The 27,732-nt window shown below is 56.5% G+C and overlaps 4 protein-coding genes across 12 annotated transcripts in view; 3 read left to right on the top strand and 1 right to left on the bottom strand.

Moving 5' to 3' along the window:
- Positions 1–3,636, top strand: part of SIK3 (SIK family kinase 3) — a 245,268-nt gene extending 241,632 nt beyond the window's left edge. For 5 of the 9 annotated variants that reach the window (XM_077893645.1, XM_077893647.1, XM_077893648.1 and 2 more), the window contains 2 exons: positions 572–787; positions 1,481–3,636. In XM_077893645.1, the coding sequence (XP_077749771.1) occupies positions 572–774 (203 nt within the window). In that variant the 3' untranslated portion in view covers positions 775–787; positions 1,481–3,636. The remainder of the gene's footprint in view (positions 1–571; positions 788–1,480) is intronic. The other 4 variants (XM_077893651.1, XM_077893649.1, XM_077893650.1 and 1 more) reach the window with 1 other exon arrangement.
- Positions 3,637–8,524: 4,888 nt separating this feature from the next.
- APOA1 (apolipoprotein A1) lies at positions 8,525–10,530 on the top strand. Its single transcript, XM_077893642.1, has 4 exons — positions 8,525–8,609; positions 8,785–8,847; positions 9,020–9,173; positions 9,776–10,530. The coding sequence occupies exons 2-4, from the start codon at positions 8,805–8,807 to the stop codon at positions 10,377–10,379; spliced, it is 801 nt and encodes a 266-aa protein (XP_077749768.1). The 5' UTR covers positions 8,525–8,609; positions 8,785–8,804; the 3' UTR covers positions 10,380–10,530.
- Positions 10,531–12,858: 2,328 nt separating this feature from the next.
- APOC3 (apolipoprotein C3) lies at positions 12,859–15,530 on the bottom strand. Its single transcript, XM_077893641.1, has 4 exons — positions 15,373–15,530; positions 14,694–14,761; positions 14,418–14,541; positions 12,859–13,143 (listed from the first exon to the last, which is right to left on the bottom strand). The coding sequence occupies exons 2-4, from the start codon at positions 14,746–14,748 to the stop codon at positions 13,020–13,022; spliced, it is 303 nt and encodes a 100-aa protein (XP_077749767.1). The 5' UTR covers positions 14,749–14,761; positions 15,373–15,530; the 3' UTR covers positions 12,859–13,019.
- A 4,581-nt stretch (positions 15,531–20,111) lies between these two features.
- Positions 20,112–22,667, top strand: APOA4 (apolipoprotein A4). Its single transcript, XM_077893640.1, has 3 exons — positions 20,112–20,284; positions 20,649–20,775; positions 21,532–22,667. The coding sequence occupies exons 1-3, from the start codon at positions 20,236–20,238 to the stop codon at positions 22,508–22,510; spliced, it is 1,155 nt and encodes a 384-aa protein (XP_077749766.1). The 5' UTR covers positions 20,112–20,235; the 3' UTR covers positions 22,511–22,667.
- Positions 22,668–27,732: the final 5,065 nt, after the last annotated feature.

Genomic DNA, 27,732 nt, shown 5'->3' with positions numbered 1-27,732 from the left:
CTTTGTAATGCTTTGCTAAGATGCTGCTTTAATACTATTTTTCTAGTGATTGGGAGGTGTTGTGTTGTAAGTGACTGTGTCCCCCTCTCTTCAGCACCAGTGAAGGGAGGGTAGCATAAGAGATAGAAAGCATAAGCTGTGGAATGGACAAGTCTGCAAGAAATCCTGACTTTGCCCTTTATGGGTTTCACAGACAAGGCACTTAGCCTCTCTGGGCCCCAGGGTCCTCCACCCATAGAGTGGCCCAAACTAGATTGTTCTGTGAGGTTAATTGGGTTAGTATAAAGTACCTACAATGATGCCTGGAGCACAGAGAGTGCCCATAATCAGTGCCTGCAGGCAGTACAACGGCCAGCTCCGTGCCAGAGGTGAATCTCTGCAGGAGCGGCGTCTATGTGCTTGACAGGGAGATAGTGAAGGAACAGTGTGGCGGCAGGGGTCCTGGCCCAGCCCATAGCCACTAACACACAGACGGCATGCTGTGAGCTTGAATTCAGGACTGGGAGTCGGGCTCCAGGGTGCTCACATTTCTCTCCCCCCTCTCCCGCCCTTGCCCACCTACCACCTCCAGCCCCCAGCTCCCTGCAGATCTCACACGTTCTTTCTGGCCTCGCAGAATGCAGGGAGAGTCTGGTTGGTCACGAGCACCCGGACCTGACAGACGGCAGCCAGCATTTAAACTCCTCTTGCTATCCATCCACGTGCATTACAGACATTCTGCTCAGCTACAAGCACCCCGAGGTCTCCTTCAGCATGGAGCAGGCAGGCGTGTAACAGGGAACAGAGAGTGAGTATCTCCCTTCGGCCCCATGCCGGCTCCTGATCCATCGGGGCTTCCTTCTGTACGCGGTGGCCAGTGACCTGGACGGGGCCACTCCTCCCGTCCTGGTCCTCCCATCGTCCTGCTCTGCCACATGAAGCACTGTGCTGGTTCCGGGGTGTGGGTGGGGAACACAGAGAATACCTGCTGGCCACAGTCCCTTGGTTTAATTATGGGGACAAGACACATGTTGAAAGTGCCTTCGCCTCCCAAGAAACGGAAGTGAGCTACGGCCTGGGAGGACAGGGCACCTCTGCCCCGGTGATAAGGAAAAGACGGTTCTGAACTACAGTCCTGAAGCAGGAAACCCAGTGGCACAACATGTCTAGCCATAGTGTTCAAGGCTGTGCTGCAATGGGAGGAATATTCCAGACGGGGACAACTCCGTGATCAGAGGCCAGGGGTAGGAAACAGGCATGCTGGCCAGCTGGGCTGGAGTAGCCCAGACACGCAGGGGGTGGCACAGCTTCTGTCTTTGAAAGCTGGGACGGAAAACCGTGAACGAACATTAAGCCACCTGCAAACCCATCTTAGAGCCTCCGCGTGGCAAACCTCTTAACCTGAGGTCACATGAGCTGGTTGCATTTCGTGAAAATTTTCAGGTGAATGTTGGAGCCTTTTGCTCCGGACTGATTCTTCTCTGTGTCTTCTCTGTTGCAGGTTTGTGTACAGCTCGGGAATGAAAAGGTTGACTTTAACCAACAGTATCTATAGCAGCGTTGCGCCAAATTGCCATTGTGTTTCTGTCCACCCAGAATGTCATGGCTCCTTTCCTCACATTGGTTCATCAGTGTGTGGTTCTTTTGGGTTCAGAGCGGGTTTTGCCATGTTTGCTTGTATGACCAAGTCACCAAGGAAATAAACAGGATACCCACGTTTGTCACCTTTTGTGAAAGTGTATTTGGTATATTTGAGTTGGTGGTTTGGTTTGGTTTGGTTTTGGTTTGAATTGGTTTTTTTTTTTTTGGTATGTTTTCTTTTGGAGGTGATTTTCTTTCTTCTTTATCCCTCTCTTTTTCTTTTTCTTTCTTTCCTTCTTTCTTTCCTTTGTTGAGACAGAAGAACAAAGCAGTTAAAACCACAGAGGCCAGGAGACCCAGAGCCACTCCCCTCCCCAGCCTCCACCCACAGAGCACCCTCCATTCCTTTGTGTTGCTTACCCACAGGAGCAAATACTAACAGATAACAGCCTCTGGAATCTTAGTGCTAGGGACAGGGAGAGAGGAAGGGGCGATGGCCTCCGGTACTTGGAGACCAGAAAGAGAGTGAAAACAAACAAACAAAAAGACCCCCCAAGTCTGAACCCTGGGAAGGTCTTTCCTGCTGGGACCCAGGGAGAAACTTGTCTGGCCCAGCCAGGATCGCATCAGAATGTTAACATGGAGGCCGGGAGTGGCCTGGCCTTGAGGGGTTGCCAGTTAGAGTGTCTCAGTGTGAGCCTTCTCTTTGGTGTATAACTCAGCTCCCCTCTTACAACCTGGAAAGTTGGTTGCCTTTGTCATCCTGCTGGTTCTACCCATAGACTGAACACCCAACAGTGGTACACTATGCTTTTTGTGTCACCTGTCATTCTCATTTGACAATGTGCTATACAAGGATTGTTTCTTCATACACGCGTGCACGCTTGCGCACGCGCACATACACTTCTCCCTTACAGCCTCTTTGACACAGGCAAGAACAGGAGGTTGTCTTGGGCCTTGCCTCCCTCCTAACCTTCTCCTCCTCCCTGGGCATCCTCAGCCCCTATTTTAATTCTTGATCATGTAGGAATTGTTTTGGGTAAATGTTGATATTATTGTTATTATTATTATTATTATTAATAAATAAAAACAAAGGAATTTTTGTTTAAAAGAGAAATGTCTAACCAGATTCTGTTCTATTGGAATTGTGACTTGCACCTTTTGTTCAGAGTACCTTCTGTAGACGTTGTACTTGTGAGCAGCTCTTACCTGCTAGTGACAGGTGTAGTGGTCTCCTCCCTCCCCCCCCCCCCAGGGCAAGCAGTGCCCACGCAACAGCAACTGTTTGCCGCTCTCTTTGTGTTTCTTCACTGTTAGAAACCAAAGTCTTCTCTGCTGGCTGGGGGCCGACAGAGGATCTGGCCTAGCTCCTTCGATCTTCAAAGCAAGAAAGAGATGTCCAATATTCTGACTCTTGATCCTTTTTCCTGGAAAAGGAGAGTGAAGGGTCCCCAGTCCGCTCCTAGTCTTTCATCCTGAATTTGCACAGAAGAAAAGCGGGTGTCCAGCATGGCCATCCTGATGTTGCTGACAGGATCCCCATGCAGCTTGTCCTTCTCACAGATACTGGCAGCTCAGCTCCTGGACCCAGCACCCCTCAAATGGATTTCTGCAATGCGAGAGCCTTTCTCGGCATCTGTCCCGCGTTTCCATGGTCCCCAATGTCCCCTCCACTTGGTGAGGCCACCAACTCCTCACCGGAAGGACGCTACCAAGAAGGCCCGAACAGCTACTGTTTGCCTTCTCTGGGCCCGTTCCAGCGCCGATGCCCCCAGCTGCCCCTTCACCCCCGCGCCCAGCCTGTTCTGTTTACATGGTACTGTGCTGATGGAAGAGCAGGCCGCCATCCTGCAGCAGCTGCCCGGGTGAAAGCCAGTGAGCCTATTAACCGTGCCATCTTGCGAACTACACTTGTAAAAGATCATTGCTTTGTATCGTAGTAACCGATATGCGCCGTATATGTTGAATGTATATGAATATAATTTCATATTTCTGCTCTTTGAAAATGTCAAAAGTATTTTTTCTTTCTCATTTATGTTGAACTAAAAATGAATTAAAAAGATCTCCAGACCCAAATTGTTGCATTAAGACTTTTAGTCTTTTTTATTTATTTATTTATTTTTTCCCCCGATGGGCAATTTTCAACTTACAAACTTAATACCGGGGGTTGTGAAAATAAAAACCGGATTACGATCCTATGTTGATATATTATTTGCCTTGTGGTTCAGAGTCTAGCTGGGAGAAGCATCCAGGTGGGTGGAGGCTGGAGGTTGAAGAAGCCTAACAAGCATAGGGTGGAGCTTTGAGCAATCCATTATCTCACCCCGCCTTGTCAAGGAGCATTCTCTAGAAGCCTGCACTCAGCCCACACTGTGTCCCCGAGCACCCAGCTTGGACTCTGCCCCCTCAGGAGGGAGCATCTGAGTTTGCTGAGTTGGATAGAAAACAGATTCTTTGAAAGGGTGCTTTTAAAGGAGTGGAAGGAGGTCCTCAAGGACTTGGGGCCTTTAGCCAGTCAGCCCAGTGATGGGATTGCCAAATAAGTGTTGGGCCAGAAAGGGGACTCCTCCTCTGGCTTTCCTCTTTTATTACTCCTGGACTCCAGAGGGCAGGGTAGAGTTCCCAGCATGGTCCCAGGCATGGCTAAGAGACAGCTGCTCGAGGTGCTTCTCTGAAGGAAGATTGCTGAAGCTGGAAGTACGGACTGGGTTTGTAGAAAGAATAGAAGAGGGAACTTACAAAAGCTTCTGCATCCACGGTGAACCAGACAGTCCCTGTGGGACTGTTTAGAACAGAAAGGGCCTTCCAAGGACCATCTTCCAGAAATTGTCTGAATGCGAACCCACCCAGGGAAGGCTCGAGTGAGTGTCTCTGGGAGCACGCAGCGACATAGCCCAGTGCCTTTCACATCTCGTAACCACCTTCACAGCAGTGCCGCCCCCGTGAACTCAGCCAGGGCACCTTTGGGCCAGAGGTGGGATGAGCGTCCAGAGGAAGCAGGGTGCTGCCCTCCTGGACAAAGACCAGAGATCTGAGCTCTAGAAAGCAGAAGCCGTGTCCACAGATCCTTCCCAACCTTCATTCTGACATTCTGCTGCCCACCCACCCCACACTCCTCCCCATCCAAGGCAGGAATTCAGAGGGCTGGTGCGCCGCCAAGGCACCCAGCCTCGGCTTGTGCAGGTCACAGATGAGCCACCTGTGCCTGGGGCTCCGGGTTACAAGGCCCCGACGAATGGCCTAACTCGGGGATCTATCACCAGGAGCTGTGACAAAACTGTCAAAAAGGAAATGTGGGGGCGGGGGCTCCTTCCTCTCCTGCTCAGCTGGAACCATCCCAAGCCCAAGTCTCCCCATTCAGTCATTTCGAGTGGGGTCCGTGATGCACAGCAGTTCCTCACGCTTGACTTTCCTCCCAAGGCTCCCTTCAGATGACCCTTTACCATCCTGGTGACCCTTCCTTTAGTGTGCCAATGTCACTCATCAAGCAAATATTTGTTGAGTGTCTGTTATGTGCCAAGCCTAGCAGGGGACAGAGTCCTTCCAGTGCAGACTGACCAGTGTGACACTGGGACGTGAATTGTGAAATGAGTCGCTAATCATTCTGAGCAAACTCCACTGCTGCAGTCAGCTAGCAGCGTTCCCGCGTGTGTCGAGGAAGCCAGGGCCAGCCGCCTTGGCGACCTTCTTCAGAAACGGGCACTCTGGAGAGTCCCAAGACCAAGGAAAGAGGGCATGGTGACACGGCGCCCACCCTGGGGGGCCTTCGCTAAGCAGCGAGCGCAGTCCGTGGGCCCTGGACGCCTCTCACGGGGACCGGCTGCACCGCAGGCCGGTTCTGGGAGGCACAGGGGCTTCCTCTCCGAAATCCTAGTAATCACTGCACTCAGTAGAAACAGTAGACAGACACGCTAGTGATCAAGTATAATAAAAAAAAAGAAAGCTTGCGGGGGCGCCTGGGTGGCTCAGTCCGTGAAGCATCTGCCTTCAGCTCAGGTCATGATCCTGGGGTCCTGAGCTCGAGCCCCATGTGGGCCTCCCTGCTCAGGGGGGGGTGCTGCTCCCTCTCCCTCTGCCTCTCCCCTTGCTTGTGATCTCTTTCTCTCTCTCTCTCTCTCTCTCTCTCTCTCTTTCTCTCTCTGTGTCGATAGAGAAAGAAAACATTTGCTGCTTGTGAGGATGCTGTCAAGGCACTCCATAGCCCCGACACCTTGAGATCCCTGAGCTGGGAAACCGAGGAGCCCCTGATCAGAACACACGGGCTGGGAGGGCCGGCAGCCAGGCCTCCTGACTCCCGCTCCTGGTAGCGCCAAGTACTAGCGGCTGGAGGCCAAGGGCGGCTCTTGGCAGCTCTGAGCGGCTGTCTTCTCATACGCAAGGCAACAGCGAAAATACTTGCCTGCCGGGCTTTCCAGGGACGATCGTGGAAGTGCTTTGGCCACTAAGGCACTACACCAATGTTGGAATTAGGTTTAGCCATAATAATCATTTCGGCAGTGAACCAAAGAGAAGGGCGTAACCATGGCACGTAGCTTGGAGTCCAACCAGTAAGTTTCTGAGATCCCCCAAGTGCCGGGTGCGGCGAGCTCTACCCCCCAAAAGAAAGGAGGCCTCTCCTGGCCGGAGACATCCATGAGCTGCCCCCTGAGGGGACCGGCCTCGCCTCTGCTCCTTAAACCACTGGCCGGAAGCTGGGCGGGCCAAGGGGCGGCCCAGGCGGACTGTTCAGTGAGACCAGCTCCTCTGCAGGGCCCCGTGGACTCTGCGGCTGGGTCAGTCGGGAGCGGGGGCCCCAGATCTCAGCATCTGCAAGTCAGGGCCGCACAGAAAATTGTGAGTCCCTGAGGTCTCAGCTCTGGGCTGACAGTACAAGCGTGTTCAGTGGGAGCAAGGGGATAAAATGCCGGAAATTGGGATTATGGGACACAGAAGGGTTACGAAGTGCCAGCTACCTTTTGGTTTTGCCACGGATGTTCAAATTTGGTGCTTGAAACAACACACACTTATTACCTCAGTATAGCTCTAGAGGTCAAAAGTCCCAAGGGGTCACACAAAGCTGAAATCCTGGTGTCAGCAGAGCTGCCTTTCTTGGAGCCGCAGGAGAACATCCGTTTCCTCACCTCCTCCAGCTTCCGGAGGCCTCGCACACTGCCGGGCTCTGGCCTCCTCCCTGCACATCGCCCTGACCTGCGCTGCTGGCCCCTGGTCTCTTCTCGCTCCTGCCTCCCTCTTGTATGTACAAGGCCCCTTGTGCTGACACTGGGCCCACCTGCATAACCCAGGAAAATCGCCCACCTCAACGTCCTTGTAATCTCACATCTACAAAGCCCCTTTTGCCACGGGTCAGTCCCAGGTCCGGGGATTAGGACCTGAACATCTTGGGTCGGGGCGGGGGGGGGGACGTTATTCCGCCTGCCGTACCCCCCTGCCGAGACGCTAGGGATGGCATGGTCCATCATTGTCTCGTTCCACAGATAAGCTGCTGCAGCTCGCCCAGGGTCACACGGCTGGGGTTCAAACCCGAGCCTGTCCAGCCCCAAGCCTCTTATCAGGAGACCGGCTACCGTGGGAGCAGCCCGGAGCCGGGCAGCCCTGGGACCGGGCGGACAGCAGGGAGATTCCTGGGCAGATGATGCAGGGTGCATTTCTATCCCGGGTGCATCCAAAGTCCATCCCTGCCTCCGACGTGCCGAGAGACCAGAGGCAGAGGGCACAAGGCTCCCCTGTCCCCAGCTTCCTGGTGTGCAAGGTGGCGGGGCGGGGGGAGGCCGCCGGCTGATGGCTCTGACTCAGGCCCTGCCGTGAGCTGGCGTCCGAGGCGCTGGGCCTCCCGGGAGAAGCCCTGCCGAGCGGCGCTGCCGACACCCCGGGCACAGGGTGCTCTGCGTTACCGGGGCTCCCTGCGCCTCCAACGGCTCGAGCCATTTTTGTCTCCTTCTACTGAGAGGAAACCGAGGCTCGGAGACATTACAGCACTGGCTCGCCATCCTCCTCCAGGATTTTGCAAATCGGGGGCAGAGCGAAGCGAGTAACCAGCTCCCCTGTGGCCTCCCACTGCAGAGGTCTCCTCCCCACCCCCGCGGGGACCCCTAAAGTCCGGTATGCCCCTCACTGTGTGCACTCCAATGTAAACAGGAACCAGGCAAAGATACACGGATTCAACTGAAGTGCCTGCCCTTTGTTCTGACATTGTGCCCTTTCATGATGTTAAAAAAAAAAAATCTTTTCTCTTTTGAAGTGCTGGGCGCGGCAGAGGGTGGCATTTGGGGGAGACAGTGGTTGACTTTTTTACGCGACAAAATAAAAAGTTGGCAACTCCGAGTGGGTCTCTAGATTTTGTTTTGAAATGTCAGAGCCCCCCCCACCCAAGTCTCTACCTGGGAAGCACGGAGCCCTCCCCAGGGTCCCCAGGTCACTTCCTGGCACCACAGGCCCCTTGGGTCAAGGGTTTGGGAGGCCTGAGAGAGCCTGCAGAGAGGTCTGCTGACCTGTTGGGACAAAACAGGCCACAGCGTGTTGGTGGGAAGACCGCTGCCTCTGGAGAAGAAAGGCAGGGTGGGGGCAAAGTAATCTCCCTGGAATCTAAGGGGCTGTGGGGGAGCACACCTCCTGACGGGAGGAGGCCCAGCGGTCCCTGGCCAGCCGCTGTCTCTTGCTTCAGTCCCTCCACTCCCCTGCTCCACGGGCACAGGGGACAGTGGGGGACATATCCCTCCCAGCACCACCACCACCAGGAGGGATGGGTGCAGAGAACCCCGATCCTGGGGACCTGCAAGCCTGCAACCACCCCACCCCCCCAGTCCCCAGTCCCGTCTGACCCCTTGATCCCTGGCCTGGTGGCCCCCGCGCAGCCTCCTGTTTGCCCACTCTATTTGTCCGGCCCCGGGGACAGGGATGATCCTTGAACTCTGAGTTCCACATGGCTGGGACCAGTGAGCAGCAGCAGCAAGGCCTGGGCTGGGCTTATCAGCCTCCCTGCCCGGCCCCTGCCCCTGCCCGGAGACATAAATAGGCGGGGAGAGCGGGCCCGGCAGGCTCCTGAGCGCCTGGTGAGTGCCGCTGCCTGTCCCCCAGCCCGGGCCCTGTCCCTGGGACTCCGGGGGCCTGGCTGCGGGCTGTGCCCTGCCTGGGGACCCTCTCCCGCCCCAGAAGAACGGGTGGGGGCGCACAGGGCTCCTCCACGCTAACGGCCGCCCCACTCACCAGGACCCTCTTCTCCTGCAGGTCCCCTGTGTCCCTTCAGGATGAAAGCCGCACTGCTGACCTTGGCCGTGCTCTTCCTCACGGGTAGGTGACCCCAATCTAGGAAGCCCACTGCTGTGGGGGCCCTTCTCCCACGCTCCTGCGGGCCACCCTCCGGGGCACTCCCGGACCCCTCACCCCTGCCTGCAAGCCTGGCATTTCAGCCCCGATCGCCCTCTGGAGCGGGCCTGACCTGGGTCTCCCCTCTCACCCCCAGGGAGCCAGGCTCGGCACTTCTGGCAGCAAGATGAACCCCAGTCACCCTGGGATCGGGTGAAGGATTTAGCCACCGTGTATGTGGACGCAGTCAAAGACAGCGGCAGAGACTATGTGGCCCAGTTTGAAGCCTCCGCCCTGGGAAAACAGCTGAAGTATGGACCCAACCTGGGGTGCAGGGGGCAGGGGTAGGGGTGGCCGGTTTGGGGGGCACAGAGAGGCCTGCGGGAAAATGCAGCCAGACCAGCCGAATCCCCACCTGCTATTTCCTGGGCCCCCACTGAAGGCCTGGAGAAACGGGAACGGGATCCCCCCAGTAACCACCGTCTCAGAACTCGTTTTAGGGAGAACAGGGACGAGCGCCCAGCAAGGGGTTAGATCCGAGCAGGTGCGCCCGGCAGCGCGCCCCCCACCCTTAGCTCCTTCCTCCTCTGCTCCCGGCCAGCAACCCGGCGGCCTTCTCGGAGCGGACGATGGACTGGAGTATAGGGACTGGTCCTCGAGGCCCGGCTTTGGGGACGGGCAGCACGGGGCACCCGACCCAGCCCCGTGTCTCCCGGCTCCTCGGTCCATCAGCACCGGGGCACGCGGCGCGGGGTGCGCGCCAGGGGCTGCCCTGGGGGAGGCGCCCGGCGGGGGCAGCTGCTGCTCGGGCCTCACCGCCGGCCGCCGCGGGGAGCCGGGCCCGCAGCTCGGGGGCTGTCCGGGGTTCCGCGGGAGGCCAGCCCTGACGCCCTCGCTCCGCCCGCCCCTGCAGCCTGAAACTCCTGGACAACTGGGACAGCCTGAGCAGCACGGTGACCAAGCTGCGCGAACAGATCGGCCCGGTCACGCAGGAGTTCTGGGATAACCTGGAGAAGGAGACGGAGGTGCTGCGGCAGGAGATGAGCAAGGACCTGGAGGAGGTGAAGCAGAAGGTGCAGCCCTACCTGGACGACTTCCAGAAGAAGTGGCAGGAGGAGGTGGAGCTGTACCGCCAGAAGGTGGCGCCGCTGGGCTCGGAGCTGCGCGAGGGCGCGCGCCAGAAGCTGCAGGAGCTGCAGGAGAAGCTGAGCCCGCTGGGCGAGGAGCTGCGGGACCGCGCGCGCACCCACGTGGACGCGCTGCGCGCCCAGCTGGCCCCCTACAGCGACGACCTGCGCGAGCGCCTGGCCGCGCGGCTGCAGGCGCTCAAGGAGGGCGGCGGCGCCAGCCTGGCCGAGTACCACGCCAGGGCCAGCGAGCAGCTGAGCGCGCTCGGCGAGAAGGCCAGGCCCGCGCTCGAGGACCTGCGCCAGGGCCTGCTGCCCGTGCTGGAGAGCTTCAAGGTCAGCCTGCTGGCTGCCATCGACGAGGCCACCAAGAAGCTGAACGCGCAGTGAGGCGCCCCCCCCCCCCCCCGCCCCGTCCGTCTGTCCGCCCGCCCGCCCGCCCGGCCCTCGGAACAGACGCTTCCCACGCGGGACGCCCGTGTCGGGCGCGCGGGTTTGGAGGCCGCGGCTGTGATTTTTAAACAATAAAATGTGCTCCGAACCCTGGACGTTCTTTCTTGGGCGGAGGGGGGGGGGGCGGGGGGCCCTGCGGTGTCGCGGCCCGAGGGCAGCAGGCCCGGGTCCCCGCGAGGCCGCGCTGCGGAGCCAGGTCGCGGGGCGCCCTCCCCCGGGGCGGGGCGCACGCAGGGGCGCGGAGGACCGTCCGAGGGGCGCCGCCCCGAGCCCGAACCTGCGAGCCCCCGACTGGGACCCGCCGCAAACAGGGCAGGGCCTCCGGCAGCCCTCGCGCTCCGGGCCAGCCGGGGAGGGCCTCAGGGAGCCCCTGGGGCTGAAGGATGGGCCCGGCTCCCGCGAGGGCTTGGCCTTTGCTCCTGCCTCCTTTTTTTTTTTTTTTTTTTTTTAAGATTTTATTTATTTATTCATGAGAGACACAGAGAGGAGAGAGAGGCAGAGACACAGGCAGAGGGAGAAGCGGGCTCCATGCAGGGAGCCTGACGTGGGACTCGATCCCGGGTCCCCAGGATCACACCCCGGGCTGCAGGCAGCTCTAAACCGCTGCACCACAGAGGCTGCCCTCCTTTAGTAATTCAAAAAATGAAGAAAAAGATGCGCCCCTTTCCTTTTTTTTTACAAGGGCAGCAGGCCACTCCTCACACCCCTGCCCCTTCCAGGATTGGAGGGTATTTCCTCCCACACGCTGTCAGCCGGCTATCCCCCGGGGGGCCCCCAAGCCTGGGTCACCGCAACAATCCCCACCTCTTGCAGGTGATGAGCCCATTTTTATCTCCAAGATGCCCTCGTGTCCTCCATCCCACCACCTCCTTCCCCAAATCCTGACCGTGCCACCCCCACATCCATGGCACAGATGAGAAAGCTGAAGCTGTGTGAAGTCACTCGCCAAGGATCAAGAGCAGGATGGACTGGGCTGCCCTTTCCAGACCCATCCCGGCTCTTTAAAAAAAACAAAACTGTGTGGCCGGGCACTCAAGTGCACACCCACCGCTGGGCACACATGCACGCACGTTCTCAAGTAGAATGTCCTTGTCCGCAGCTGGCCCTTCTTCACACTCAGGGACGCCCCCCCCCCCCCCCCCGTGTGCACACACATCACTTCACTGGGCAGTGCACTGATGGAGCTTTCTCTACTGTCCCCCCAAGAGCCCGTTGCCCCCCCCCCGCCACTCCCCTCATGTCCAGTGTGTCCTGAAAATTCTTGGATAAATAAGTGGGCTTTGGAGTTCTAACCATCCAGAGCTGCAAGGGGTGTGAAGCCCGGATTCGGGTGAGAACACTTTCCAGGTGCGGGTACTACCCCGGCCCATTTGGGCCAGAAGATTAGCTCAGGTGGATTGCCAAGGAGAGAGTGGATGTCTCCAAGTGGGATTGGGTGCACTGATGCCACCAAGAGGTGACAAGGAGCCCTCTGACACCCAGTGTAGGCATCACTAAGTTTTTAATGTATCAGCTGAGCAGAGTAGGAAGAGCAGGTGACCTGGGCTTGAGGTCCGGCTCTGTCATTTGCTGACTCCATGACACTGGGCAAGGGCCTTCATCTTTCTGAGCCTCAGTTTTACCATAAGAGCTGGGGGCTGCTCAAGCGGCCTGCGGTTCTGGGACTCCCTGATATGAACATCTGCTGGGTGGTGGGGACACGAGGGAAACAGCCTCCCTTGGGTAACTTTGGGTCCCTTCTTAGCTCCCGGGACACCGGATCCCCCCCAACTCCGATTCTGGTCCCAGGGGGGATTTCAGCTCAGCTTGTAGCAACGATGATGACCATTTGCCAGGTACTTTGATGTGCTGGGTGTTGTGCACAGTCTTACCTCTTTCGTTCATTCATTCAACAAACCTGCAGTGGAGGTTGTATTGTTGCACCCACTTTATAGATACGAAACTGAGGCTGATATAAAATAATGGGGCCAAGGCCAGAATCGAGTGGTGTCTTACTCCAACCACTCCCCATTGGCCCCCCTCCCTGGAGTACAGTGGAGAGGCCCAGGGCATAGGTAGCACAGGCCACCTCTGTAAGTTTGGTGCACACACAGCAGAGTCCCAACCTTGATGATGACCTAACAAGGCCGGGCACGGTGCCTGGCACAGCTCACACACTTAAGTCATTTTGTACAGCATTTGGTAGTTCATCAAAGTATTGTCAAACCTGTTATCCCACTTGCTCCTCCGTACAAACCTGCGGGGGCAGTTATCCTACCTTACAGCTGGGCCCAGACAGCACCCAGCTACTGAGAGGCGGGTCAGGCACTGCCCCAGGCCTGCCTGAGTTGGAGTCGCCCAGTGCCCGCCCACAGATGAGCCCTGGCCCATTTCCACGCCCAAACATACATGACGCGCGTGGAACGTCCCACTCACGGCAACTTCTCATCCAACTTTATTGGGAAGACAGCGAGCTTAGGGGTGGGCCAGGTCTGGGGCGGGGTGGGAGGTGAGAATGTTGTCACTTTCAAGTGACTTTCGGGACTGCCCAAGATCCTGGCAGGGTGGGTGGGCAGGAAGACTTGGGGTTTCGAGGTCTCAGAAGGCATCAGAGGCTGGAGTTGGTTTGGCCTCAGAGGCTGAATCCCAGAACCCAGTGAACTTGCCCTTAAACGTGCTCCAGTAGTCTTTCAGGGAACTGAAGCTATCGGTCATCCAGCCCCTGGGGGTTAAATCAGTGAGGGGAAGTGATGGAGGTAGGGGTGAGAGCTCATCTGAAGGCAGTGGGGGCCCCCATCAGATCCCCACTGCCTCTCCTCCAACCCTCTAATCTCACCCAGCAACGCCCCTGAGACCGCAGATGGGGACGCTCTCAGCTGCCACTCCAGGCAGAAGAGATGCTGAAGGGGGTGACAGGAGCCTAGTCTGTCCAGGCTGGGGCAGCCCTTTGGGCCAGCCTGGGTCTGAAGCGAGCTGGAGAGGAGAGGCGCGGCAGGCCACCATTCTGTTCTAGGGCTGTCATTCTGTTCTAGGCAAATGATGCCCGCGAGGGTTGCACAGCCCAGTGGCTCTGAGTGCGGTGGCGCAGTGGGAAGTGGTCTGTCATTTGGAAAATCATCAGAGGGCAGCCCGGTGGCTCAGCGCTTTAGCGCCGCCTTCGGCCCAGGGCGTGATCCTGGAGACCCGGGTTCGAGTCCCACATCCGGCTCCCTGCATGGAGCCTGCTTCTCCCTCTGCCCGTGTCTCTGCCTCTCTCTCTGTGTGTCTCTCATGAATAAATAAATAAATAAATAAATAAATAAATAAATAAATAAATAAATAAAATCTTTAAAAAAGAAAAAGAAAAGAAAATCATCAGAGGATGAATTAGCTGTGCGACCTGGGGCAAGTCATTTAACCTCTCTGAGCCTCGATTTTCTCATCTGCAAAATGGCAAAAATAACACCCACTCCGCAGCCAGTTCTGAGGACCATGAGGGTCTGTGACTGCCTCAGCTAGGTAAACGCTGGTGACTCCCCCCCCACCCAGGGTGGCCTGGACGTGGGGGCGGGAGCTTGGGAGAAGAGAGGACTAGAAGGCAAGGCAGGGTGGGAGAGGAACGATGGACATCTGCTCACACCGGCCCCAGGGCTTGGCACAGGCTGAAACACACACACACACACACACACACACACACACACACACACACACACCAGCTGAAACTGGGTTGGATGGAGCTTCTCAACCCACCTCCAGCAGTAAAGGAAGATGGAAGCAAGAGCCAACATGGCCTTCCTCAGAGCTGGGCAGGGTGCTGCAGGAGCAAGGAGGCCCAGGGAGGGAGGAGGGGCAGGAGGGGGTAGGAGGGTGCCCTGGCTTTTGCCCTCTCCTGCTGGCAGCGAGAGCCCTGGAGGGACCCCGGGGCGGAGCGTGGAGGCTCAGAGAGGGGCAGGGCCCCCTGGGGCGGGGGCAGGGGGTCCGGGGAGCCGGCCCTGGTGCGGAGAGGTGAGGGCATACCTGGCCCGCTGCGCCACCTGGGACTCCTGCACGCTGGTCAGCGTGTCCTGGGCCGTCTTGGTGGCGTGCTGCATGTAACCCTGCATAAGGCCCAGGAGGGAGGGGTCCTCTTCCTCCAGGGCTCCTGTCGGGAGAGCAGGGCCGAGTGGGTGGATCCGCCTCTGGGGAGCCCTTGGCTCTGCCCTGCCACCCCCAGGGGCCCGGGATCCTCAAGCCATTCCCAAGGGTCCCCCCCGCCCCGCCCCGTCCCTAGCCCTGTCGCCGCGAGCTGCTTACGGGCGGAGGCCAGGAGCGCCAGGAGGGCAGCGACGAGGAGGACCCGGGGCTGCATGGCACCTCTGTTCCTGCGGGGAAGGGCCTTGTGAGGGCCACCCTGACCCCTGCCCCTCTGCCTCCGGACCCTCCCTGGGGAAGTGGCGTGGCCCCTCCACTGGGTCCTGAGCTGGGTCGGGCCAGAGGAGCAAGGGCCTGCTGCCAGCGAATGTGGGAGACGCAGGGCTTTCAGGCGGGGCTGGGGCAGAGCCAGGCTGGGGACAGAGCAGAAAACCCACCAGATGGGGGATCGAGACCCCCTCAGGCCCCCCCAACCAGGTTCTGGCCTAGTTCCTGCCACTGACACGTGGGGGGACTTGGGGTAGCCCTCTGGCCTTGTCCAGGCCTCAGTTTGCCTGGCCGGGGTGGGACTGGGATCTAAGGCTCCTTCCAGTCCTACACACGCAGGATGAGGGGCAAGTGTGCCCTCGGAGCGGGCGGGTGCCAGCGGGGCCACGACATTGTAGCTTTCTCCCGGGAGCCTCGCTTCCCCGCAGCGTGCAAACTGCAAGTGGGGGCCGCTCCCCCAGCCCTGAGGCTTCCTGTGCTCCAGCGAGCTCTCCCCCAGACTGTGCTGGCAGTCAGGCAGGGACCCCTCTGCCCCTGCTCCCCCCTCCCTCCTCCTCCTCCCTGGGGGCATTACCTGGAGCAGCTGCCTCTTGGGATGAATGGAGCAGGCAGGCAAGAGGCTTCTGACCTGTTTTATATGGTCTCCAGGACAGTGGGCACAGAGGGCTCAGTGAGCTGGACAAAGGTCACCTGCTGACCAGTCTAGATCCTGGCCTGAGGCAGGGTGCCCAGATGCAGCCAGGCCTGCTGGGAGAGTTGGGAAATCTGTGAGCACCACGGTGCCCACGCTGCTCTCCTGCTGCCCTGCAGGCCAGGGGGGTGCTCAGGGACTGGGGAAACCCCACTTATCCCAAGCGGCCTGGCTCCCCAGGGAGAGGCCGGTGATGGGAGATTAGGGGACAAGCGGCCCCATCTCAGCACTTCATGCGTGGTTTTCAGATCCCTCCCCACCCCCACACCCTGGGAAAGGCCTGCAGGGAGTGGGGGCTGGGCAGAGAAGGGGATGGGCTTCTCAGGCTCCCCAACAAAGAACTCAGCATGGGCTAGGGAGGTGTCTAGAGTGAAGTCGCAGAAGACCTGTGGGCAGGGGCTTGTGTGGGGTTTACACACTTGAGTCCTACTCGCAGCTTCCCCAGGAGCCTCCCCAGGCTGAGCCCAGAGCAGGGGTTGGTGGGAGAACAGAAAACACTACTCTGAGCCCAAGGCCTTTGTCCTCCCCTCCCCCCTAACCCCCATCCCACCTCCTACCCCCACCACCCCTTGCCCTCTGGACCCACTGATAACACTCCCTGCGGCTCAAGGCTGGGGCCTTGCATGAACTAGGACAGCCGGGATCCATTTCCAGCGCTGAGCCCTTCTCACTTTGGGCCTTGGTTTCCAAAACTTGAAACCTCAGCCCTCATCGCCCCCTGGCTGGCCCGGGAGCTGAAAGAAAGCAGGCTGGTCAGTCCGGTGGAGAGAGGGTGCAGGGGAGCTCTGTGGGGGGCTGTCCAGGAGAGGCCTCAGTCCTCTCTCGGGGTGAAGTGTCCCGGGACCCACACTGGGAGCCGTAGCCTGGAGAGCAGGATTGGAGAGGCTAAGACTTGGGAGCCAAGGAATCCTGGCTTTAAATGCTGCCTTTGACACTGACTCCTATGACCCACCTGACATCTCAGAGCCTCAGTTTTTCCTCCCTTAGAAAACGGAAAAGAACGCCGATAAGCAAGAGTTGTGGTGCAGAGTAAGTGAAATGTGTACAAAGCAACTGGTTCATGGAAGGGGCTGGATCAACCTCTTTCTTCTTCCCAAACACCTTGTCCATCCCTAGACAGCACAGTCTGAAGGCAGGAGGAGCCTCCAATGTAGAAATAGGGCTTTTGGCAGGCAACCAACTTCGCAGGAAGAAGCGACTAACCCAACAATATGAAATCGAGGGCCTGGGAAAGTGGCCTGGCTCCACCCTCAAAATTCTTTATTGTTGGCTGAGACTTGAAGTTTCTCCATCAGAAATTCATTCCTTTGATTTAAGTCTTGTGTTCTGTTAAGATGCAAATAGATTCCTGGGAAGTTGATACTAAGAACCCCATTTTGTAGGTAACTAATTTAAGGCTCAAGGGGGTAGAGATGCACCCAAGTACACATAGCCTATCACCCGTAGAGCTGGGAACAAGAATCCTGGTCTTCAAATACCTACACGGGTACCAAACCAAACAGCTTAGAGAGATGAGACCCTCGGGGATTTATCAGCCACCCGTACCTCCTCTTGAGCAGACTTTGGTGACGGGGTGGGAGGAAGCTGATTAGGTCACTGAAAAATCTGAGCACTGCGGAGGGTAGAGAGCAACTGGGCCCGGGGCCGTTCTCCTGTTCTGGCCTGTCCCTCAGCCCCAGAGGTGAAGGCCACAGTGGGAATCCAGATTCCAGGGGGGCTGGAGTACAAAGTCCTCGACCCCGGGGCCTGCTAGAACGAGCTGGCTGGATCTCTTGGCCCTGGACCCTCCAACTCCCTTGGCCTGTGTGTGGAGGTCCTGGAGGAACCTGTCCTCTCTCTCCTTTGTAGCAATGGGCCCCCTGAGGCCAGAGAGGTCAGAAGATGGGGGCAGAGAGACCCAGAACGGTGGTGCTGAGCCGGGTAGAGAACCCAGGTGTGCGAGCCCATGCAGCAAGGACGTGGCCTGCCATGAATCCTGGGCTATTTCTCTTTCAAAGGGTTCGGCACATTTGAGGGTCTGGACCCCTCTGGGGGTCGCGGGAGGGGCTGTCTTGGAAGGGGCCCTCTCAGTGGCCAGCCTAAGCTGCCTGGCCCTCCGTATTGACTCTCTCCTTCCCACATTGGCTCCTCTGGAATGAGGAGACTGCTCTGGGCCTGGGCCAAGACCGGATCTAAAGAGTAACCAGCAGTGAGTGGGGAGGGTGGGAGGAGGCTTGACCAGCGGAGGCCGAAAATGATCCCCTGGGGTTGGGGAGGCTCTCTCAGTTTACTTGTGTCTGCGTGAGGCTTAGCACCCAAACCCCTGTGACCCATGCCCCTGCCAGTCGGCTGGACTGGGAGCCCCGATTCAGCCCAGCCAGTCAGAGGACCTGGAGAAGCCAGCGTCTGCGCCCAAAGAGAGCCAGAGGCCCAGCTGGACGCAGAGTCTCCTACTTCCATCGGCAGCTCGAACACTCTGAGACTGGGCACTCATTCTTCCCCGCTCCCAGCACAAATCCATTCACAGGTTGTACAAAACATGCGCACTGACTTTGGGAAATAAATGCATTCATTAGTAGCACCCGCCCACGACACGTCAGGACACAGCACACCCCCCTCATGGCTGTGGCTGCTCACATAGGCCTATACCAGTCCATCCCAGTCCCTCAGCCGCGTGCCCTAGCTTTGTGCCCACACACAGCTGGCTTATTTGCACACTTATGTGAATCTGTACACATCATGGCAGATGCTCTCAGACACCCTCAGACAGGCACAGACACTCCCATTGTGTGTACACCCCGCAAGTGAGACAGGACCTGTCACATGCTGGTGGTACTTGCTGTCAGACTGTGAGTCCAAGAGGTCAAACTGTAGCTGAGGTGTCCTTGGTGACTCATTGCTCTTTTCATCTCTGGCCCCCAGGGAAGGGATGGGGTCACTTAGCACTGACCTTCGTACTCACCCCAGGCTGGACTGGACCCAACTCAGGGCTAGGAGCAGGCGTCATGGCCAGTGTTGCAGGGACGTAAGGCTATCAGGGCTGGGATGTGGCTAGTGCTTGATGAGCACCTACTGTGCGTCAGGCATTGCTCCCAGCACGACATGGGTGGTCTCACTGAATCCTCACAGCCCAGGAGGCAGGTATCATTCTATGCCTCACTGAGGCAGCCGGGGCTCAGAGAGATTGGGAGCTCTGCCCTGAAGTCACATGGCCAGTAGGTAGGGAGCCCAGACACAATCCCAGGGAGTCCGGCTCCAGAATCTGTGCCCTCACCAGCTACTAGGAGATGGGAAGAGCCGCTCCATGAAGGTGGAGCTCCCTGACACTGGAGGTGACCGTAGGTGACGTGGGGACACTGCAGGGTGCAAGCAGCAGCAGGCCTTTTAGTTGTCCTCAATCCCATGAGACATCCAGCCACTGCTGGAATATGAAACACGGAGGCCTGATGAATCAGGCTTAACGCACGTGGGCTGACCCGTAAGGGCAGGTGCCAGGAGCCCAGCTACGTGCCAGGCCCAGTGCAGTAGGACGGGATTCGTCTGGTAGTCAGTGCGGGGGCTCTGGTCCAGCAGAGGGACCCACGCTGACCAGGCTGCGTTCTCTTCTTGGTGGGCAGCTTTCTGTGACTGTGTGTACGAGCTCATTTGTAGAGAAGGTGAGAAATCCTGTAGAAGACCTCCTGGCCCCCGCCCACATCCCCCAGGGAGATGTCCCCCAAGAGGCTCAGGTCCTGCGATTCAGCATAGGCTGACTGCTCCTGCCCAGGGTGTGGCCGGGCTGGGGGCAGGAATCAGGCCCCAGGCCAGCGGTTCTCCCTGAGTTGTGCCGCTCCCTCCCTGGGAGCCCCAGAGGGCTGGCCTGACCCTGCCAACTCTCACTGGAGGGGTGAGCATTTTACTGGACCTCCTGCCATGGTCCAAGTCAGGAAAGCACTATTATTATTAACAACAGCAACTACTTGGTAGTGCTTTCTCTGCACCAGGCATTATGCTATTCATGCCACGAGCAATATCTGATTTACATAAGCTCAGCAACCCCATGTTTCAAAGGAGACACTGAGGCTCCAAGTGAGGCCAAGCTGAATCACAAGGCCCAGGTGACACAGCTTGGCAGTGGTGGGACAGGAAGCCCACTTACAATACAGGACCCTGCCCACTCCACCAATCTGCCCAACGGCTTGCAAGAGCCCCTGCTTCCTGGGCACACTTTGACAGAGCTCTGGATTTCAGCTTGTCATCCCTGATGGTGGCCCTAGGTGTCCCAGTCCATGGTCTGGTGCTCTGAGACAGAGTCTGCATGGGGGATGGAGTGAGAGGAGGGCTCTCTTCCCTGGGGCAGACACAGGAGATGTGAACTTTGCCCCCCACCCCAATCTGGCTCAGACCCAGAATTGCCAGCAGGGCCTCTGGGGCATTAGTCCCTAGCTCAGGGTTTCCCTAGGCCTCCTTTCTCCCACAGCTCCTGGCTCCCCACCCTCCCTTCCATACAGGGTGGGGCATACACACAGAACAGCTTCTTCTGACTGCTGCCACGTTGTCCTGGGTCACGAAAGTCCAAGAGGCCTCCTGGGAATGTGTCACCTTCCAACGTGGAGTCACATTGGGGAAAGAGGCAGGAAGGCAGCCTGGGATGGGGTTTATATGTCTGGCTGGCTCTGAGATTGAGTCAGTTCTGACAGCAGCACAGGTTCTGGCTCTCTGGTCCCATCTGATTCCAGAAAGATCCAGTGCAGCGCGAGGCTTCTCCAGCCCAGTGAGAAGCCCAGGATGTTCCTGAAGGCTGTGGTTCTGACCCTGTCCCTGGTGGCCATCACCGGTGAGTAGAAGCTGGCTTTGGAAGGGGCCTTTGGGCAGACTCCATGTGCTCCATGTGCGGGCAGGGTGAGAGTCCAGAGCTCAGGCAAGAGGAAGGTTCCAAATGCCTTCATCCCGCAGCTGGATGCAGAAGGCTGCTGCCCACTTGCCACTCGGTTCATAGGAGGGCTGGCCTCTTCAGGATGCTCTGCCCACTGGCACTGGTGCCAACCCTTTTATATGCCCCTGTGACTTTCAACTAGGGAAGCAGAGGGGGAGATGGGTGGTGGGGTTTGCCCACCATCAGCCAGTCTGCAGCTCAGGGTCAATGCAGAGTGGCCAGGAAGGAGGTAAGTCCTCATGAATCACTCTCTGTTTCTGCCTAGGTGCCCGGGCTGAGGTCAGTGCCGACCAGGTGGCCACTGTAGTGTGGGACTACTTCAGTCAGCTGAGCAACAATGCCAAGGAAGCTGTGGAACATCTCCAGCAGTCTGAGCTCACCCAGCAGCTCAAGTAAGAGTGGCACAACTTGGGTGGTGGGGCTTCTTAAAGACCACGCAGTGCCTTGGTGAGGGCCGAGCTCAGAGGCAGGAGACCCGATCTTAGAGTACCTATTGCCCTGCCACTAACTCACCCAGTGACCCTGACCTCTCCAGATCTGAGATCTACATTTGCACTCGAGGGGTTGGACTAATAATCCCTAAGGAATTTTCCTGCTTGAAATTTCCAGAGTGTGACCAAGGGCCACATCTCAGCATTGAGAGTCATAGAAAAAGGGAGGGAGAGAAATTCATGGGAGCATTCCAGAAGGGTGGGCCCCTGTGAAATCATGGGGAGGCAAGTGGGGATATTTGGGCAGCCTCTGAGGGTGGGCAAGTGCAGGGAAACCAGTATTTTGAATCCCCGAAAGACTGGAAGAGGTCCAGAGCATAACGCTGTATTAATGAATGTGATCTATGTCACTGCACACTTGAGCTGGGATGGACTTTGACGTCTGCCCTTTTTACTTTGGGGGGGGTGGGGTGGGGCAGAAAGCAAACTACTGGAGGTGGGTAGTGACTCAGAGTCAGGGGACAGTCAGAGATACAAGGTAATGACTTAGTCTATTACATCCACTCTCCCAAACTGTGATCTACCCGTGAACTCAGTACCCCCGAACACTCACCTGTCTCAGGCAGGTGTGTAGGAGGTGAGCCCCGCACAAGGGACAAGGTCCCGACCTGTGATGCCAAGGGTAACGGGGGGCCCCCTTGTGTCCTTCCCCTGCAGTGCCCTCTTCCAGGACAAGATGGGGCAAGTGAACACCTACACCGATAACCTGCAGAAGAAGCTCGTGCCCTTTGCCACGGAGCTGCACGAACGCCTGAGCAAAGACTCGGAGAAGCTGAAGGAAGAGATTCGGAAGGAACTGGAGGAGCTGCGGGCCCGGCTGCTGCCCCACGCCAGCGAGGTGAGCCAGAAGATCGGGGACAACATGCGCGAGCTGCAGCAGCGCTTCGGGCCGTACGCGGAGGAGCTGCGCACCCAGGTCAACACCCACGCGGAGCAGCTGCGCAACCAACTGACATCGCACGCGCAGCGCATGCAGAGCGCGCTGCGCCAGAACGTGGACGACCTGCACTCCTCCCTGACCCCCTTCGCCGATGAGCTAAAGGCCAAGATCGACCAGAACGTGGAGGAGCTCAAGGGGCACCTCACTCCCTACACCGACGAGCTCAAGGTCAAGATCGACCAGAACGTGGAGGAGCTGCGCCGCAGCCTGGCGCCCTACGCGCAGGATGTCCAGGAGAAGCTCAACCACCAGCTCGAGGGGCTGGCCTTCCAGATGAAGAAGAACGCCGAGGAGCTCAAGGCCAAGATCTCAGCCAACGCCGAAGAGCTGCGGCAGAGGCTGGCGCCCGTGGCTGAGGACGTGCGTGGCAAGCTGAAGGACAACACCGCGGGGCTGCACAAGTCTCTGGCCGAGCTGAGCAGCCGCCTGGACCAGCAGGTGGAGGAGTTCCGCCGCAACGTGGGGCCCTACGGCGAGACCTTCAACAAAGCCCTGCTGCAGCAGGTGGAGGAGCTTAGGCAGAAGCTGGGCCCCTATGCGGGGGATATGGAAGACCACCTGAGCTTCCTGGAGAAGGATCTGAGGGACAAGGTCAACTCTTTTTTCAGCACCCTCCAGGAGAAAGAGAGCCAGGACACGCCTGTGGCCCTCCCCAAGCAGGAGCAGGAGCAGAGCGCCGTCCCTTTAGAGAGCTGAGCTGTCCATGGTGCTCACGGCCTACCATGGACACCTGCCCGGCCCGGCCACCTGTCTGTCTGTCTGCCCCAAGGCAGTTCTGGCACAAGCTTGAGGACGTATGTCCGGTGGAAAATGAGACTACCTCTCACTACTCAATAAAGCTGCTAAGAAACTAGTCCAGTGTGGTTGCGAGGGGACTTCTCACTCGGTGCACTCGAGGGGGTGCAAAACCACTGCTCAGCAAAGCTTAGCAGGTGCAGGGGGGATACTTGGAGGGACACCAGGGCTGGGGAGATGAGATTGCAGGAGGGCCGAGGGCAGGGTGTGCTGATGGGGGTCTAGAGGGTGCTCTAAGGGAGGTGGAAAAAGATGTCACGTGTTACCCAAAGACAAAAGACGCAGCCCAGTTACACTCACTCAGCCCACAAACGTTTATCAAATGCCCTCAGCGTGCACGTCACTGTTGTAGGCAGCAGGCAATGAGCCAAAGAGCTCTTGTGGGCCATGGGTCTGACACAGTGCTTCAGTCTGCGGGAGCCGCGGAGGTGGGCCTGACCTGGTGCCTGGCTTTCAAGAGCTCGTGGCAATGGGGAGACTGTCCCTCCTTCCATAAGCTCTTCTGTGCCTTTAACTTGATTTGTTTTTATATATGAATTTTTGTTTATTCCCCCCTATCCCACGCCCATTATAGACTTGACCCATGCTTATTTCAGAAATTCCTTGACTGTTAATCCCATGGTATCCAGAGTTCTGGAATGCAACCTAGAGATAGGGATGAGGCCTGGGAGATAGGGTGGAGCAGGTGCAGGGTCCTGGGATGCTCTGCCTAGGAGCATCGTGTGAAGGGGTTGGCATGTTTAGGGCCGAGGTTGCCAGCCAGGGAGAGAGGGGTAGGGGGCAGGGAGAGAGGGGTTGGACTCGAAACAGTCTCAGCACAGCCAGCTGTGGGCAGCTGGAGTGGTTTCTCCCCCAACCTCAGAGATTCAGAGACCTCCTCAAGGAAGGAGCCCCAAAGAAGAGCCAACTCAAGTTTTGTCCCAAATGACTCGACATTTTAGTCGTTACTGCTAAGTCTGCAAATCCAGCTGAGCACCCCTTTCCTTCCCAGAGTGGGGTGCAGGCTTTTTAGGGTTTTCCTTAAGGACACCCAGAACACCCAGAACAAGGCCCAGGGAGTATGTTCTGGGACCTCCATCTCTTTATCCCTCCATGCCTCCCTCACACAGTGGCTCCAGGACGGGGGCCCACAGGCCCAGGCCACTCTGCTCCTGGTGTCAGCCTGAGCAACTGCTCAGGATTATGCTTGGGAACCAGGTAAACCTGAGTTTGGATCTTGGCTTTTCTACTCACTACTGGATGATTTGGGGCAGATGAGTTGACCTGTTTTGGAAACTAGGGATAACAGAGGCGCTCAACCCACAGAGTTTTGCAGTGTTTGATGAAACAGTGCATGTTAAACACTCAGCACAAAATCAAGCTAGGTCCACGTGCAACAACTGTTCACACACGGCTGTGGCTGCGGCCATGGCACAACAGATGCCTGGGAAAAGTAAGGGGTATCCCCTCCGTGCTCACTCCTCTTCCCCTCTGCACCAGATTGTACATCCTATAACATGAGGCCACAAGAACTGGTCAAATGCAGACCCCAGCGTCCCTCCCGGCCCTAGGTGCTCTCACTCTCACACCCTGGGTCAGTAAGGCAGCTGCTGCCCCCTGCACACCTGGCCTCCTAGCACGGCAGGAACCTACCTGTAAAGATACCTTGACAACCCACCATGCACTTGGAGGTTTACTGGCTGGCTTTGGGCAAGGGCCAACTAGAACAAGGTACTAAAAGGAAGCAGGGCAGAGTGTGAGCAGATTTCTGAGTGGATCTGGAAGCTTCAGGGATATTCCCAGACCTCCTCTGAGCGCCCCTGGCTAAGCACACTGCCTCTGGGACTCCTGGAGACCTTAGTGTCTGGTCCTGTCATGGCCTTAATCCCATTAGGTGAGGAGGGAGGAATGAGGAATGCCTTTTCCCTCCTACACCAAGGTTTCTCACCTGGTCCCCTGTCTCCTGGGTCCCTGACCTGGCAGAGATCTGTCGGTGATGCCATGGCTTTTGGCTGCCCAGACTCTGAATCTCCCTTGCTTTGTTTGGGGAATTGCTCACTTATCAAGTGATGGTGGGCACCCAAGTCTGCCTTCCATGAGAGATTATTTACCCTTTTGTGTCTGGCTTTTTTCATGTAGCATGATGTTTTCAAGGTTCGCCCATGCTGTAGCCTTTACCAAAATATCCTTTTTATAGGCTCTATAATATTCCACTGTATGTATAGGCCACATTCTGTATATCCATTCATCCACCGATGGACTCTTGGGTTGTTTCCATCCTTTGTCCATTGGGAACAATGCTGTTATGCGTAGAAATATCTCAAGTCCCTGCTTTCAATTTCCTGTGTACATATCCAGAATTGGAATTGCTGGATTGTGTGGTAATTCAGAACTACTCCAGGATCCAGTCTTTACCACGTAGCAAGACCAAAGCACTTAAACCCAGAAGAACCATATACTTAGGGGCCCCAGCAGTGTAAGATAGGGAGTGTTTCCTGGTCCTTGATCCCTACACCAATATTTCCCTGAGGAGGACTCCCAGAGCCCAGCCCAATCTCAAGCCTGAAGCTCCCCCAGTTACTTCTAGCTTCTCAGGGGACCTGGACTCCTCTACAGGCACGGGTTAGTTTCCCCAAAGGAGTGTCAGCCAGCACTGACGTGCCAGTGCTAGGCCGAGACACTAGCCACACATCTGCACTCATCCCAAAAGCTCGAAGGTCAGAAGTCATCTGAAAAATTCAAAGGGGTCAGTACCCCTGAGGTGTCTGGTGTATGGAACTGCCCTGATTAGGGAGAAGAAAGAAAACAAGGCAAAGGAAGGTTCTGGGGGCCTGTTCTCCTCCTGTACCCCAGGGCCTTGCTGCTGTAGAGGAATTACCCCAGCTCGGTTGAAAGCAGCTCCTGTATGGGGATGCTGTGTTTTCCCGGTGTTATCATAGGACACCCTGTGTTCCTAGGGTGGGGAGCACAGGCAATGGCATGCTCTGGGGAGAGAAACAACTAGTGTGGGATTATCTGGGGACTTCTGTGTCTCAGAGCATGGAGGACAGAACCATGGTTATCTCGCTGTGTGACAATAAGCAGCTAGTGATGGAGGAGCACAGTTAGAGACTCCAGCATTCCTGTTGGTGGGAATGTGAACTGGTGCAGCCCCTCTGGAAAACTGTGTGGAGGTTCTTCAAAGAGTTAAAAATAGAACTGCCCTATGACCCAGCAATTGCACTGCTGGGCATTTATCCCAAAAATACAGATGCAGTGAAACAGCAGGACACCTGCACCCCAATGTTTATAGCAGCAATGTCCACAATAGCCAAACTGTGGAAGGAGCCTTGGTGTCCATTGAAAGATGAATGGATAAAGAAGCTGTGGTCTACGTAAATGGAATATTCCTCAGCCATTAGAAATGACAAATACCCACCATTTGCTTTGACGTGGATGGAACTGGAGGGTATTATGCTGAGTGAAATAAATCAATCAGAGAAGGACAAACATTATATGGTCTCATTCATTTGGGGAATATAAAAAATAGTGAAGGGGATTAAAGGGGAAAGGAGAGAAAATGAGTGGGAAATATCAGGGAGGGAGACAGAACATGAGAGACTCCTAACTCTGGGAAACAAACAAGGGGCAGTGGAAAGGGTGGTGGGCGGGGGGTTGGGGTGACTGGGTGATGGGCACTGAGGGGGGCAATTGACGGGATGAGCACTGGGTGATATGCTATATGTTGGCAAATTGAACTCCAATAAAAAAACAAATTGAGTAGATCTCTGGGACTTAAACTAAGTGGAAAAAATAAAAAACAACATTCTTTAAAAAAAGAGAGAGAGAGACTCCAGCATTGCTCACATCGGAGGGATGAGGATTTGAGCAACTGGCTCTGAGGTATGAGCTAGGACCTATGTACAAGATCACAGGCCATAAGGCTTGGAGGGAATCACCTTGTCTCTGTCCAATTTTTTAAAAGATTTTATCATTAATTCATGAGAGACACACAAAAACGCAGAGACATAGGCAGAGGGAAAAGCAGGCTCTCTGCGGGGAGCCTGATGTGGAACTCGATCCCAGGACCCTGGGATCACACCCTGGGGCAGACAATCACTGAGCCACCCACGTGCTCCTCTCTGTCCAACCCTTTGACACCATTGCTAATGCACACACTCAGCTCTACATTAACAGGTATCCCATTCCTTTGCCCATAATTGTATATATAGATTGTGGTACCCAGCCTCCCCAATGGCTCCAGGATCGATCCTCCTCTCTGGTTCATGCCCTGCATGGTCTCTCTCATAGCCAGAGAGCTGACCTGTGTGATCAATAGGCTACTGTGGCAGTCATGGTGTATGACTCCTATGGGTGGTCAGAAAGGGAGGGTACTGTTGGTGCCTTGGATCTCCCTTGGATCCTTGACTCTGAGGGAAGACAGCTACTCTTTTGTGAGGACACTCAAGCAGCCCCGTGGAGAGGACCACACAGGGAGGAAGAGCAGCCCCTCCTTGCCAGCCACATGAGTGAGCCACGTTGGAAACAAATGCCGGGTCAGGCCTTAGAATGACTACAGCCCCAGCCAACATCCTACCTGCAACCTCATGACAGATCCTGAACCAGAACCACACAGCCTAGGCACACACCCACAGGAACTGTGAGAGATCATAAGATGTTAAGTTTTGGGGTGATTTGTTATGCAGAATAGCCAACTAATACACATGCTTCGCACAGTGCCTGGCACATGGTCACCACTCAGCTGTTGAGTGAATGAATCCTGTACTGGCAGCCAACTTACCATCTCCCAAAGAATGGATTTTATCTTGGAACAGCTCTGTTAAAGATCATTAAAATTAAGCTTGTTCTTCCTCAATATGGCTTTGGTGGTATTTTTATTCCTCTTTTGAACCACAGAATAATTATAAAACCTTTATATATATGATCTGCCCACAGGAAATCTACTCAGACACTCCTTGCATGGAACCGCAAACCTTGAGGACAAAACTGAGCCAGAGATGTGCCATACTGCACTGCTGCCTTGGGGTGAGCAATCTTAGCACAATGGCTAGAACTTAGTAGGTTCATAATTAATATTTGTTGAATAAATCAATTCGTTTAATGAATCTTTGTCTCATGCTCAGTTGTACAGCATGGATATATTC

The sequence above is a fragment of the Canis aureus genome, chromosome 3, assembly GCF_053574225.1.
Source record: "Canis aureus isolate CA01 chromosome 3, VMU_Caureus_v.1.0, whole genome shotgun sequence".
Taxonomy (NCBI): Eukaryota; Metazoa; Chordata; class Mammalia; order Carnivora; family Canidae; genus Canis; species Canis aureus.
Note: the sequence above shows the minus strand (reverse complement) of the source record. Positions and strands in the feature narration are given on the sequence as shown.

Excerpts from the sequence above, each read along its gene's own strand:
- APOA1 (XM_077893642.1), top strand. The coding sequence starts at position 8,805 with ATGAAAGCCGCACTGCTGACCTTGGCCGTGCTCTTCCTCACGG. Across the intron at positions 8,848-9,019 it reads GGCCGTGCTCTTCCTCACGG|GGAGCCAGGCTCGGCACTTC; the intron begins GTAGGTGACCCC and ends TCTCACCCCCAG. Across the intron at positions 9,174-9,775 it reads GCCCTGGGAAAACAGCTGAA|CCTGAAACTCCTGGACAACT; the intron begins GTATGGACCCAA and ends CCGCCCCTGCAG.
- APOC3 (XM_077893641.1), bottom strand. The coding sequence starts at position 14,748 with ATGCAGCCCCGGGTCCTCCTCGTCGCTGCCCTCCTGGCGCTCCTGGCC. Across the intron at positions 14,542-14,693 it reads GGCGCTCCTGGCCTCCGCCC|GAGCCCTGGAGGAAGAGGAC; the intron begins GTAAGCAGCTCG and ends CTCTCCCGACAG. Across the intron at positions 13,144-14,417 it reads CAGGTGGCGCAGCGGGCCAG|GGGCTGGATGACCGATAGCT; the intron begins GTATGCCCTCAC and ends TTTAACCCCCAG.
- APOA4 (XM_077893640.1), top strand. The coding sequence starts at position 20,236 with ATGTTCCTGAAGGCTGTGGTTCTGACCCTGTCCCTGGTGGCCATCACC. Across the intron at positions 20,285-20,648 it reads GTCCCTGGTGGCCATCACCG|GTGCCCGGGCTGAGGTCAGT; the intron begins GTGAGTAGAAGC and ends GTTTCTGCCTAG. Across the intron at positions 20,776-21,531 it reads GAGCTCACCCAGCAGCTCAA|TGCCCTCTTCCAGGACAAGA; the intron begins GTAAGAGTGGCA and ends CTTCCCCTGCAG.